Source organism: Pygocentrus nattereri, chromosome 15 (assembly GCF_015220715.1).
Source record: "Pygocentrus nattereri isolate fPygNat1 chromosome 15, fPygNat1.pri, whole genome shotgun sequence".
NCBI lineage: Eukaryota > Metazoa > Chordata > Actinopteri > Characiformes > Serrasalmidae > Pygocentrus > Pygocentrus nattereri.
This window is the reverse complement of record NC_051225.1, coordinates 29,773,563-29,786,161: the sequence shown is the minus strand read 5'-3', so window position 1 is coordinate 29,786,161 and position 12,599 is coordinate 29,773,563. Positions and strand designations below refer to the sequence as shown.

Below are 12,599 nucleotides of genomic sequence, written 5' to 3'. Positions count from 1 at the left end.
ACCCTCAAAATGTGCGCTTGTCTTTGTGAATATTAGAAAATGTAGATTGAGTAGAATCTAAAAGAAAGAACAGAGAATCCATAAATCATGTTTTCCATGAGGATAAAATGGGGTAAGGAAATACAGACATTACGTGAACTCACAAAAGACAAAGGCTTTTAGACGCCACCAACTCCTCACACTTTGATGTCAACTCAAGCTATCATCCTCAGATTTAACTTGGCAGCGTTGAGTGGTTTTTATACAGTAATCCATTGTGTGTGACTTGTGTATTAGCTTATCAAGCCTAGCAAGGTGCCTTCTACACATTCTCACAGCCTGGTTCAACCTTACTACACAACAAGCCCACACATCAAAAACCCTCAAGGACACTGCTATTGTGGAGCTAAGCTGGCAGACTGTTTTCCTTCAGGAATGCAGGAGTTGTGTATAAAATGGGCTTCTTTTGCTGAAACGCCCCAAAACAAGCATTTCACACTGTTGTGACTGTGGGGCCATGGCTGTGCAGACAGGGCTTAGGCTGTTGCTGGTTCTGTCTGTGACTGCGGTCACAGGGCCACATACTACTGCAGAGGGAAAGCTGGACCAGAGCCAGGACATGACCCCAGTCCATCCACGGCCAGGTCAGTCACTTCCATACTCGGACAGTAGAGCAGCATGATATGAATAAAGTACCATGCTTTGATTAAATTATTACTCTTTTTGCAATTGTGATATGCCTTGTGATACAGTAACATCTTATGTGGTGTATATAATAATTTACTGATTGGTTCGAGGTACTGGTTCGGTACTGATGGGCTCATTTGCATTGTGGTCTTCTTGCACGGCCAATATTGTCATTGCAATTAATATCTTGAGCGGCTCTAATAATGTACATCATCACTGATCACTGAGCGGAAATAACTGCTGAGTGATGTAACTACAAGTGCAGGTGGGGCAGGCATACTGGGACCTAAAATGCAGGATGTTAATGGTGGCTGGGCCCAGAAGTCTGCATTTGCATCCCTTACATCACTACTTAGAGTTGTAAGCAAATGTTTAAGCACATTTTGTTGATTATTGAAGTGAAGTAACACAACCTCTGTTATAAAAAGGAAGAAAAAAAACAAACATATTTGTGCAAATTTACTCTCTAAAACACATTTTGGCAGATATCACAGCTTCCAGATGATCTATATAGCCATCTTAGAAGTCTTCATTCACTCCTCCTTTCAGAAAGCTTCCAGTTCTGCCATATTCGTGGGCTGTCTTTAAGAGGTACATACCAATTTCTAATGATGTTCGAGTCAAAGGACTGTGAGAGCCATTCCAAACACTTTAGCTTTTGTTTCTAATGGAGTTCATGGAGGATATTGAGGTATACTTGGAATCATTGTCCTGTTTGTAAATGCTAGCCTCTTTTCAGCTTCAGTTTCTTGACGGACACACTTGTTTTTTGTGAGTTTGTGTTACCGAGCTTTCTTGGTCTTCCGGATCTTGCCTTGACTTCCTGTTAACTACCATTTCATGAATGGCATTTTGGACAGTGCAAGCTGGACGCACTTTGATGTCTTTTTATAGCCCTCCTCTGCGCTGTAGGCAGTAATTAGCCTCATTTTTAGTGGAGGGTGTCCAGAATGTGCACATGACACAATTACTATATATATATATATATATATATATATATATATATATATATTTTTTTTTTTTAGTTAATCAAATATAATGTAACTGTGCATTTACAGAGGTTGTGTATGTCTTTGCACTTCAAAAATCAAAAGAATATGGAATTTTCCTATTGTCCCCAAACTTTTGCATACATCCATTTTCTAAGCCGCTTGTCCGTCAGGGTCGCTGGAGCCTATCCCAACGGTTATAATGCAGGATACACCCTGGACAGGTCGCCAGTCCATCGCAGGGCAAACAGACAGTCACACCCAGGGGCAATTTAGCATGTCCAATTAGTCTGACTGCTGGAGGAAGCCCACACAGACACAGGGAGAACATGCAAACTCCACCCGGCCAGGGAATCGAACCCAGGCCCTCCTCGCTGTGAGGCGACAGCGCTACCAACCGCGCCACCAATAACTAATTGTATTAGCCTTTATTAGAGCACCCAATTCATTGAGATATGACAATATGAATGAAATGCTATTTCAATTATTCAGACCAAAATGGGGTCTATTTTGGGCCCACATGATCCTAGCATTGGTGGGTGGATGGGCAGACAGTAAATGCAATAACTATGTGCACACATACAGTGCATGTCATAAAAAAAAAGATGTTAAACAGTTACATTCAGTGACGTTTGGGATGTGAGCTGTATTGTTTACATTGGTCTGATGGCTCAGCCTGTTTTCTTTAGAAATGAATTACTGTAGGTGAGAATCTGCACTGTCTCGCTAGCCTTCTATCTAATGTGATTTGCACCCATTCGCAGAGCACAGTGGAGGCGAGTTGGAGAAGGAGAATACAGAACATTTACCCAATGGAGAGATCTCTGGTTCCCTTTTTCCTCCCTCTCAGCACCTCTCAGGGCACGAGCCGTGTGTTGAGAAGCAGCCGCGCTTGCATGATGCTCTGACTGACTTCCTACTTGCTTTGCATGATGGCTGGAATAAGCAGAGTGAGCTGGGAAAGGAGGAATTAGCTCAGTTTGGAATTTGTTCAGATTCTGATGGTGTACAGCATCAGCAGTTTTCATCACTACTAATGCTGGGTCAAACGGCACATAAAGAAGACAGTGGCCCAGGATATTTTCACACCAAAAAAGGTACCAGTGCTCAATTTTAATAGACATATCAAAGCAATACTGTGCAAAATTCTGAGACTACCTGAGTAAATGAATACAAATAAACATTAATACCATTAAGTGTGATTTTATATCAGTCAGTATGTTAGTGTTAACTACTTACAAACCTCCACTCAAGTGCCCTCTAAAAATAGGTATTAACCAGGTACTGAGAATCAATTAATTACACATAAATGTAATATTATGTTGAAGGTGACATGATTTGGTGCCAGTTTGTTAATAGGGAGAGTTGAGAACCATTTGTTGCTGTGTTCGCACACTGTGAAATTAGACCTCTGCATATAACCTATCTGTGCAGTGAAACACACACATACATGCACACACTTGCCCTATCCATGGCACCCAGGGAGCAATTGGGGGTCAGGTGCCTTGCTCAAAGGCATTTCAGTCATGGACCGTCAACCGAGGAGATTGAACCGGCAACCTTCCAGTCACAGGGCTGGTTCCCTAACCTCCAGCCCACGACTGCCCCTGTTAAGCTAATATTTTGCATGTGACATCTTTGATCTACCTTGAAAATGCGGTATTAAGGACAACTCAGTAATGGGAAATATATGGCCTCCAATCAACCAGTTCCTGGTTTTTGAAAGGTATGTACATGTAGGCATTGTCCAACAACTTATGAAATTGGCCATTAGGGGGTGCTATTCATAAAAATACAAGCATTGGGCCTATTGTGTTTATCTTGTAGAAAAAAATGTCTTCTGTCTAGCAGTGTGGTGAACCTGACATTTCTGCAAATACTTTTAGAAAACCTTTTGTTTGTTTGTTTTTCTGCGACTATGACAAGTTTCCAAACAATCATTTTTGAACTAGTCCCACTTATATTGCCTCAAAATTGGTGTGGAAAAAATCTGTGAAGGCTAAAAGTAAATAATTATCAAAAATGTTGACACTGCACATTATGGCTGCAGCACATGAATCCATATGTTCAGGTTATTCTGAGTGATTGATTGGAACAAAATTGGGAAAATATGTTCAGATTGATTAACTGCACTAGCATGCAAAACATGTGGGCGGGGTGGTTAGTGCAACAGTAATTGCAAACTGGACATTCAAAAACAATAAAAAAAACAACCTGCAGGATTTGTCTTGTGGAAAAGAAACATGTTTTCTGTCAGGCAGAGACTGACAATCATGTGGCGCAGTTTGTAAAAGCCGTTTTCAAACTAGTTTCTCACTTTTCATTATATGTGTCAAAATTGGTCCTGTTGCAGTGTCGTAATGTTGGGTTTGGTGTGGTAAGGGGTCTGAATCCCATCTGAGCTGTCACCGTAAAAGTAAGGCATGCATGTCACCAATATAATTACGGTATGCTGAAGTCGTTGTTAGAGCCTTATGAACATTAGGGCCTCATAAGGCCTCACTGGGCTTAAGGTGCTTGAGTCCTGATTGCTGCTTGTGGCTTGTTTTGCATTGTTTTTTTTGTGACATGTTTCCAAACAGTGATTCAGCATCTTATTTTATATAATAAAGCTATATGGACTATATGGGTTTGGTTTTTAAAGCAATTTTACATAGAAATATCTCTCTTCCATGAGATGGAAACCAAAACTTTTAACAAGTAAATGTTTACTAATATTCATTCTAATGTTATTGTTTTACAAGCAACTACCCAGATAAATAGTTTTAAACATTATTTTTGACCAGTTTATGAACATTAATATACCATTTCCAAGTTGTTTCCTTATTTTATTATTAGCAGGCAATGTTCTAGGATTGTTCTCTTCACTTCTTTAGAACACTGGAATGTTGATGAGAACGGAAAATTCACGTTGACCCTTCACCTCACAAGACCATGCAAGGATTATCAACAAAGCATGCTGTCCTCCATCATGCTCCTGTTCTTTGTGGACACCATTAACACAGAGGGGTTAAACATAAAGTTCAGCAGTCATGCCCTTCAGCCAAACAAGCAGGTCAGCCACAATAACGCCCTATAAGAGCTTCTGTACCCTGGTGTGCAGAGACGTTATTATTAGCAGTGCCTGCAAATGTATTTCTGCGGTGAGCTGTTTGAGTCAGACTATGTCTCTGTCTCATTTTATCCCCTCCTAGACAGTGTGTGTTTCTAAGGGGACACAGTTCATAGTTCTGCCAGTCGGCCAGGCAGAGATCTTCAGGCATGGTCACCTGAAGCTGAAAATTGTTGTGGATTCTCAGGATGACAGTGGTGAGAACCAATATTTGCCTGTTTAATATTGTATATAGTAATTTTCTTGAAGTTTAATTCTAACTGTTTGCACATCTCCAGAGTGGAAAATGGGTTTGGCCGACTTTCAAGCCATCATGGTGAAGAAGGACACCAGAACCAATATTCCACTGAGCCCAGTGGTTCTTTTCTTTACATACAGAACTACAAGTGAACTACGTCCAGCTCCTTCAAATCGGTATGTTCTCGAGGGATGTTTTAGAACTGAGAGTCATTGTATAAATGGGAGGCTCTCATAGTCCTCATTTGGGGGAACCCCAGCCAGCCTGGGTTTCAGTTTGGCTGCAGAACTAGTGAAGTCTTGTGAAAAACTTCATTTGCATTATTTTCACCTTTATCCTGAATCCATGAGTTTAACCAAGACATGTTTGGCATCTGAAGTTTTGCTTCTTTAGTTTTATGCTAAAGCTACAAGACTAATGTTGCTAACATATAAGGGAACTAAAAAGTCATGGATGCTTTAAACTGCATCACGATGTTACGTTATCTCAAATACACCTGCTTCTGACGCTGTATGATGTGTTTGCTGTATCAGTTAACAACTTGATACTGGAAAGTTTGTGATGATTTAGGCAGGCTGTTTGCATGATGCTACCCCACCACGTGATAGAGTTGAACTGCAGGAAAGGGAGTTCCTGTAAGACAAGAAACTCAGAATCTGTCTCTTTCATTGGCTTGCAGTGAGATAAGAACACCTACTGGAAGTACTGCGTGTCTTTCTCATTGGCTCACACGCACATACTGATGCACAGGTGGTTAAAATGCCCTTATTATGGAAAACTGCATGTACCTTGCTCTTTTGTAATGGAACATTTTATAAAATTTTATAAAATGTTTCAATCAAAAACTCAACACTGGGCTCCCAAGTGGTGCAACCATCTAAGCGTTGGCCCTCTCATCAGGAGATTGCAAGTTCGAACCCTGGTGATGCTATAGCCATCCATAGCCAGGAGTCCAAGAGAGCCCAATTGGCTTCATTCTCTCTGGTGGGTAGGATGGCGTCCCCGCCCTCCTCCCCCAATCACTCAACATGATGCTTGTCAGCAAAGGCGTCTGTTAGCTGATGTAACAGATCTGGCGGTTGGCACTTTCCTCCGAGTGCATTTGGCTGTCCTGTGACGTTGCGTGAGCGGCAGTTCGAAAAGAAGCGATGGCTGGTTTCACAGGTCTCGGAAGAAGCCTGTGCTGCCTTCACCCTCCTAGCTTGGTAGTATCATGTGACTGGGGGAGTCTTAAGTAGTAACGGGTGGAATTGGGTAAAAAACTCAACACTTATTTTTATCCAATATTTTGCATGTTGTGTTGCATTAAATCCAGTTAAACGGGACTTATTTTGCTCCCTTGATAATGAAGTTCAGAAAAGTATATTGCAATCTATTGTGACATAATTTATAAAGATAATGATATTTTTGTCATTTTGCCCTGTCCTAGAAATATGACAATATTTACTCAATATGATGATGAATTTGTTTTTTGAAAAACAATATAGTTTTCTGAGAATGTTACGGATATCAGCAGTACTTGGATTTAGGACAGTGCAGTATGTGAAATCTTGAATAAAATCATTCACACTGTGTGGGAGTGATAAAATATTTTGATATGCATTGTATATTGTGAATCATGGAAATGTGTATAGTGATATGAGAATTTTGCCATATCACCCACCCCTGCTTCAGAGACCAATGTCCTTGCTGAAGGGGAAAACTGAAATTTTAACTGTTCCTTTTAAGTGTGTAGCTAGAACTAAATATGTGGACTGGATTGAGACTCTAGTGTGAAAGCGACCCACGGTCATACGCTCTAACCTGGCCCTCTTACCTCTTCCAGAACGTTCTTCTTCCTGTGTGAGCTCCAGAGGTTTCTGAATGAAATCCCCCTTCAGAGAAATCCAGCAAGTCCAGCCCAGAAAGGGGCCCCAATCTCTCAGAGTGTTCTTCACTCTCTGCCTCCTCTGACTCTTGGAGTGTCATCAAGTGAGTCTCTTCTTCTAGAGCTGATTAATTCCTCCAGCCCGACCGTCTTCTCCTTCCCCCGCCACAGTCTGGGGCTGCAGAGCCACCGAGTGGAGCTGGACCTGAACCCAGAGCTGCTGTCTGTACTGAGGCTGCGGCTGGACGAGTCCTTAGCTCAGGTCCGCAAGGAGGAAGCTGGACGCGGTGTGATGGACAAACTGCAGATTCTCACTGCCCTCACTGCTCTCCCTGATGGAGAAGAAGGAGCAGAAACAGGTGATCATTTTACCATTTGGCATTGTGTGATGATCTGTTTTCAACTTCTGTGCCAAGTCAAGTTTCACAAAATTAACAGGAAGCTGCACAGTTGTAAAAAAGAAAACCATAAGAAAGGTTAGATGCAGAATGATGAACAGAGGTGATTGTGAAAGGTCAGTGCAACATCAATAATACAGTTAGAATTACATTATTAGCTGTATCCATAATGCCTGTTTGAACCTTAAATGGTGCCCGAGGCGCCAACTAGCTTATGGCGAATAGAAGCTGAAAACAGCCTTGCAACCTTTTAGTGGTTGACAGTTTCCCATTGCATATTAAATGTATCAGGAAACCAGCTGGAGTGATTATAAAGGCAAATAAATAAATTTTTCTCCAAATTATTGATGTTCATCTTAAACCTTTCTGTTTCGTTTCGTTAGATAGGTACTAGCAAGACGAGACTGTCTGCGTTGCTATGTAACCAGCAGTCTGCAGGGTTAAAGGTGAACTGCCAGTTATACATTAACTCAAGCACTAAAGACTATTTAGCATTTTGACTGTGTTGAACGATCAGCAGAGCTTTGTTTTAATGCAAAAGAGGATTATTTTATTTTTACCTAAAAATCTAACTTTCATTTTGTGTACCATGTAGATTTAATCAATATAAACTAGACGTGTATCTTTAGATGTTTCATTCCATTTTTTCAAGTATGACAGGAAAGAAATAATATACTGTACTTATCTGTCCACAGTGCCTTTTGTGAAGTTATCTGGCTCAAGATTTGAACACCCTGTTTTAAATATGAGGCATTCTGGATATTAGTTTTATTGTCACTTCATTCTAGATCTAAATTTCTTAGTAGGAACATACAGCTGTACTAGTTACACATGAAGCTGCGCAGAAGTATGATCATTTTATACATTTATCTGCAACCAAATTCGCTTTATATTACTGAAAACATCAATTCCTATCTGCTCTGTAAAGGTTTGGAGAACCCTCATGAGGTCCAGTACAGGGCATTCTTGCTGCTGAAGGCATTACAGACTGTGTTGGGCACGTGGGCAGTGGAGAGAGCACAGCGGGCCGCCAGAGCTGACCAGGTAGGCCCAACGAAGCCGAGTCAGTGTCGCCTTCATAGCCTTACTGTATCTCTGGAAAAGTACTTGCTCGAGCCACCTTCAGCCAACATTAACAACTGTGAAGGACCGTGCGGTTTCCCACTGACCAGCGGCACCAACCACGCTATCCTGCTGAACAGCCACCTGCAGAGCGGTCAGTCTCTGAACCGCACACTCTGCTGTGTGCCTGTGGACTATGATGACCTGTGTGTGATTGAAGTGGGCAGTGAGGGCTCCATCATCTCTTACAAAACAAACATGATAGCCAAACAGTGTGAATGTCGCTGACATGCTCAGATTGCAGAACTACAGGCAAAAGTTTGGAAGCGAGGAGTGATTTACTGACATATTATACAGGAAACGCCTTCACTGTCTTTGTTGATAAGCACTTACACAGACCCGTTTTTAGTTATTTACATATTCCTAATTTAACACACCTGATGAGGGCTGTTTTGTCATTGCACAGTTCAGTCCACTTGCATTGCTTGGCCTGTTTTATAAAGCTCTGGGTACTTTATTAACTGTAAAAATAATAGATTTCTCAATCACCAATATCATTGACAATGACAGCCCTATGATTAATGATACCTGATTTAATTAATCAGGCCTTCGGGGAGAGGATTTTTGTTTATGTTTATCTGTTGTTTATATATACATTCTCCAAGATATGCATGTGTTCTGACAGAGACCTCACAAATTAGTCTATATTGCATTTATATTTACATGTAAGCACATCTTTATCCAACCACAAAGCAGTTCTGTACTGCAATGTTTTATGCAGAGCAATGATATACAGTCCTACCAAACAAGAAAAGCCAGGGCCAGGAGACTGGACCTTTTCTGAAACTAAAATACTATTGACAAATACCAATTTGACTAAGTAGGATACTTGTGTAGGCAATTCAGCAATGCATGTGTCTGTGTTTATATCAGTAAGTGGCTAGATTTTTAAAAAGGAGTGTTTTGAACGCAGGAGAGGTGGAGTTATCCTTGTGCTTCTGACATGCTTAAGTAATGTCAGTAATGTCTCAAGTAATCTCAAGTAATGTCTAGACATGACATAACATGTCTAGAAATAAGCTATATAACATTATAGTAAGTACACAACCATCTCAAAAAGGGAAATATTAGATATATTGACTAGATTTAAGATCATTTCACTTGACAACATGCCACTTTTGCAGTGTAAATAAAGTCACTTATGAGACAAATGATTTTCCAGAATATTTTCAGTGAAATAGGGACGCAACAATGCCAGCTCTTGTGCCGTAAGTCATGCAAAAACATGATTACAGACATTATTTCTCTTGACTTCGATTTTGTTCAAAACATTGTGAGAGCATAAAAACGGGAACCGAGTCTTGTAAATTAAATCAAATCATGGGCTGAGTGCATTGTACCACCTCTACATATAAACATTCTAGAGTAGTACACAGTGATACATTTAGACTATATTACCTTTTTTTACATCATTATCAGCATAAACACTTCAGTATGTATACTTTACTAAGACCACAGACCAAAATGTGTTAACACAATATATATAATCTCTAATGTGTTTGATTCATGCCTTGACGCAACCACTTGCAGCACTGAAGGTGTGTTCAGTCAGCCTTTGTTTTACATTCAGTGATTTGTGTATTTTAATACATTAAAGTTCCACAAAGCAGGCTTACTCTGAGTCATGTGTGATAAACACTTGAAATGCTTCACATTTGTTCATGGATCAAGTATTTTCAGGCTCCTTTGAGGCTTTAGAGAGAGAAGATATCAGATGAATGAAAGCGTGTGATATATAATAGTACGGTGAATATAGATTTTATGTCCCTTAAAGCGACAGTTTTACAAAAATTAAATATACACACTTTCCTCCTTACATAAAACTGTATATAACGGGGGTATATAACAGGTTACCATGCAGTGTTGGAAACAACATAAGCACGTTTACCTGTAAATACTGAACAAACTGAGTATTTGATGGTTTAGGCAAGCAGTTTGTACAATGCTGAGGACAGAAATAAGCGCCTGTTGATTGTTAGCTACATTAGCCTCATAACTATAGCACAAAACTATAAAAGCAAACACTAAATGTGGCCACTCACCCTCATATAAGTAAGGGATAAACTGTGAATAATTGATTTATGATGAACTATCACTTCAACGTGTCTCCTTACATGTTTATTTAATCACATAAAAAACATCTTTTCTAGTCTTCTGGTTTTGCTCCATGTTGAAAGGCTGGTCTTTAGGTATTAACTGGTCTAATCCCTTTCCTTTAGAAGTCCTTTCGTAGACATTTCCCTGTTACGGATCCGGGATCCAGCCTTTTCTCCGGATTGCTTCTGCCTGGCTGCTCTCTTCTTCTTAAATTCGTCAATTCTATCTTCTGCTCCCCAGTTCCAAAATGCAAAGGTGTCCCACCAGGATGCTTCAGACTGAGGGAAGGATACAGAGATTTCTTCAGAATGAGCCTGTTAACTCAATGGCAGTATATTACACAATAATAGCGGATTCCTCCAGTACCTCATCTGTGTCCCCGTCCTGCACCTCTGACCCTTCCTCCTCTTCTGTCACCTCAAACAAAGGCTCCAATGTCTCTGAAACACACAAGAGTGCCGAATAATCAAGCCAGTCACTCTGCAAACTAGACATGACACCGATCTGATACCAGTAGAAAATGCTGGAGGAAAAAAGAACAACTCTGATCTGATTCTGTAACAAATCTGGAATTGATTTTACTGTATTTGGCATGTTCAAGTATTAAACCAACTTTTAGTCTTGTAAAACCTTAACCAGTCGAATATTACATAGGCTTTGGTACTACGCAAAAGTCAGAGAGTATCTTTCATTTATTTAATTTCCAGTCAAAATGGCTGTTAAGCACAAGTTATTAATTTTTCAGGATATTAGATATAAGGTAATCCACAAGTATGAGGAATGGGAAAGGAAATAATGTGGAAAAAAAATAAACAGTGGCTTCATTTCTGAGAGAGAGGAGAAAATCAAGCTGCTTCTTTCTATCCATCCTGCCACTGTGAGAAGACAACTCTATGCTATGGGTGTGAAAGGATGTCAAGAAGCTGTTAATGAGAAAAGGACATAGATAAAAAAAATAAACATTTGCAAACTAAAGAAAGAAGCAGCTTAAGGTCTTAGAGCAATGAACTGACTACCCCAGAGTCCAGACCTCATTATCACTGAATGTGATTACTTGGAGCATGAAGTACAGAAAATGGAACTTCTAAGACTGAACTTTGTAAGTGTGGATAAACATCATCTTTGGAAAAACTGAAAGTTACTCTCCTTTAAAAAGGGCAGCTGTAATAACAGCAAAGGCCAGACACACTTAATTTTGAAAAACTGGATATTATATCATATATGTATGTTTCCTGTTTTTTTTCCCTGATGCTGAAGAATGAATAACTTGGCCCTTTGTATTTACTACTAGTTAGTACTATATGCTTTAATATTTGATATTGGAAATGAAAACATAACATGACATCTCAATGAAAAGTTTTATCAGGCTTTTATTACATGGAGACAGAAATGAGTGTATCATTATCAAAAATAATTATAGAATGATTTACCTTGTACGAGTTCAACCCCTGAGCTGACCACCACAACCACCATGGCCACTAATATGCAACGGTTTAAAGTGACCCCTTTCCATGGGTTTTCCACTTCACTCAAAGACTTGAGAGGCAGTATCCGGCGGTATTTCACTGTGGGGTCAACACATGAATCATATTCATTAATACGGTCACTTCCACACAAAAGAATGGTACGAAATCTACTGGGTAACAATTAGTGGCTCCTAACTGATGTTAACTAACTAATTAAAGGTTAATGGAAGATGCATTAGTGAGCTATCAGAAAGAACAGAGTCTAAGTGTAAGTATCACAAGAATACAAACTTTCAGTAGAGATCTTTTCTCAATCAGTAAACGACTCCTATAAACAGAGGAAAAGAAATCAGCAAATGTAAAACAGAACACGTTCACTATCATGAACCTGTTAAATCTGTTATCACGATTCATTATCAGTCTGTTATACTCAAGACTTAAAGGTAGAGCAAAATTACCATGAGGAAATCAACCACAGATGTCAGAATTCTCATCTATTCCATGTACCCAGTTGCAATGTACTGTTTACACACTGTTATACATGGCAGCTGTATGAAGTACACAACACGTACAGCACAGCTTAAAATAGACGTTAGGTTGAATCTGAGGAAAGCTCAAGTTCTTCAGGAAAGACATAGTATCAT

General features: G+C 39.9%; 1 protein-coding gene across 1 annotated transcript; it reads left to right on the top strand.

Moving 5' to 3' along the window:
* Positions 1-480: 480 nt before the first annotated feature.
* Positions 481-9,482, top strand: amh (anti-Mullerian hormone). The gene is made up of 7 exons (XM_037545190.1): positions 481-647; positions 2,516-2,752; positions 4,532-4,710; positions 4,850-4,964; positions 5,046-5,181; positions 6,831-7,231; positions 8,199-9,482. The coding sequence occupies exons 1-7, from the start codon at positions 497-499 to the stop codon at positions 8,618-8,620; spliced, it is 1,641 nt and encodes a 546-aa protein (XP_037401087.1). The 5' UTR covers positions 481-496; the 3' UTR covers positions 8,621-9,482.
* The last annotated feature ends 3,117 nt before the right edge of the window (positions 9,483-12,599 follow it).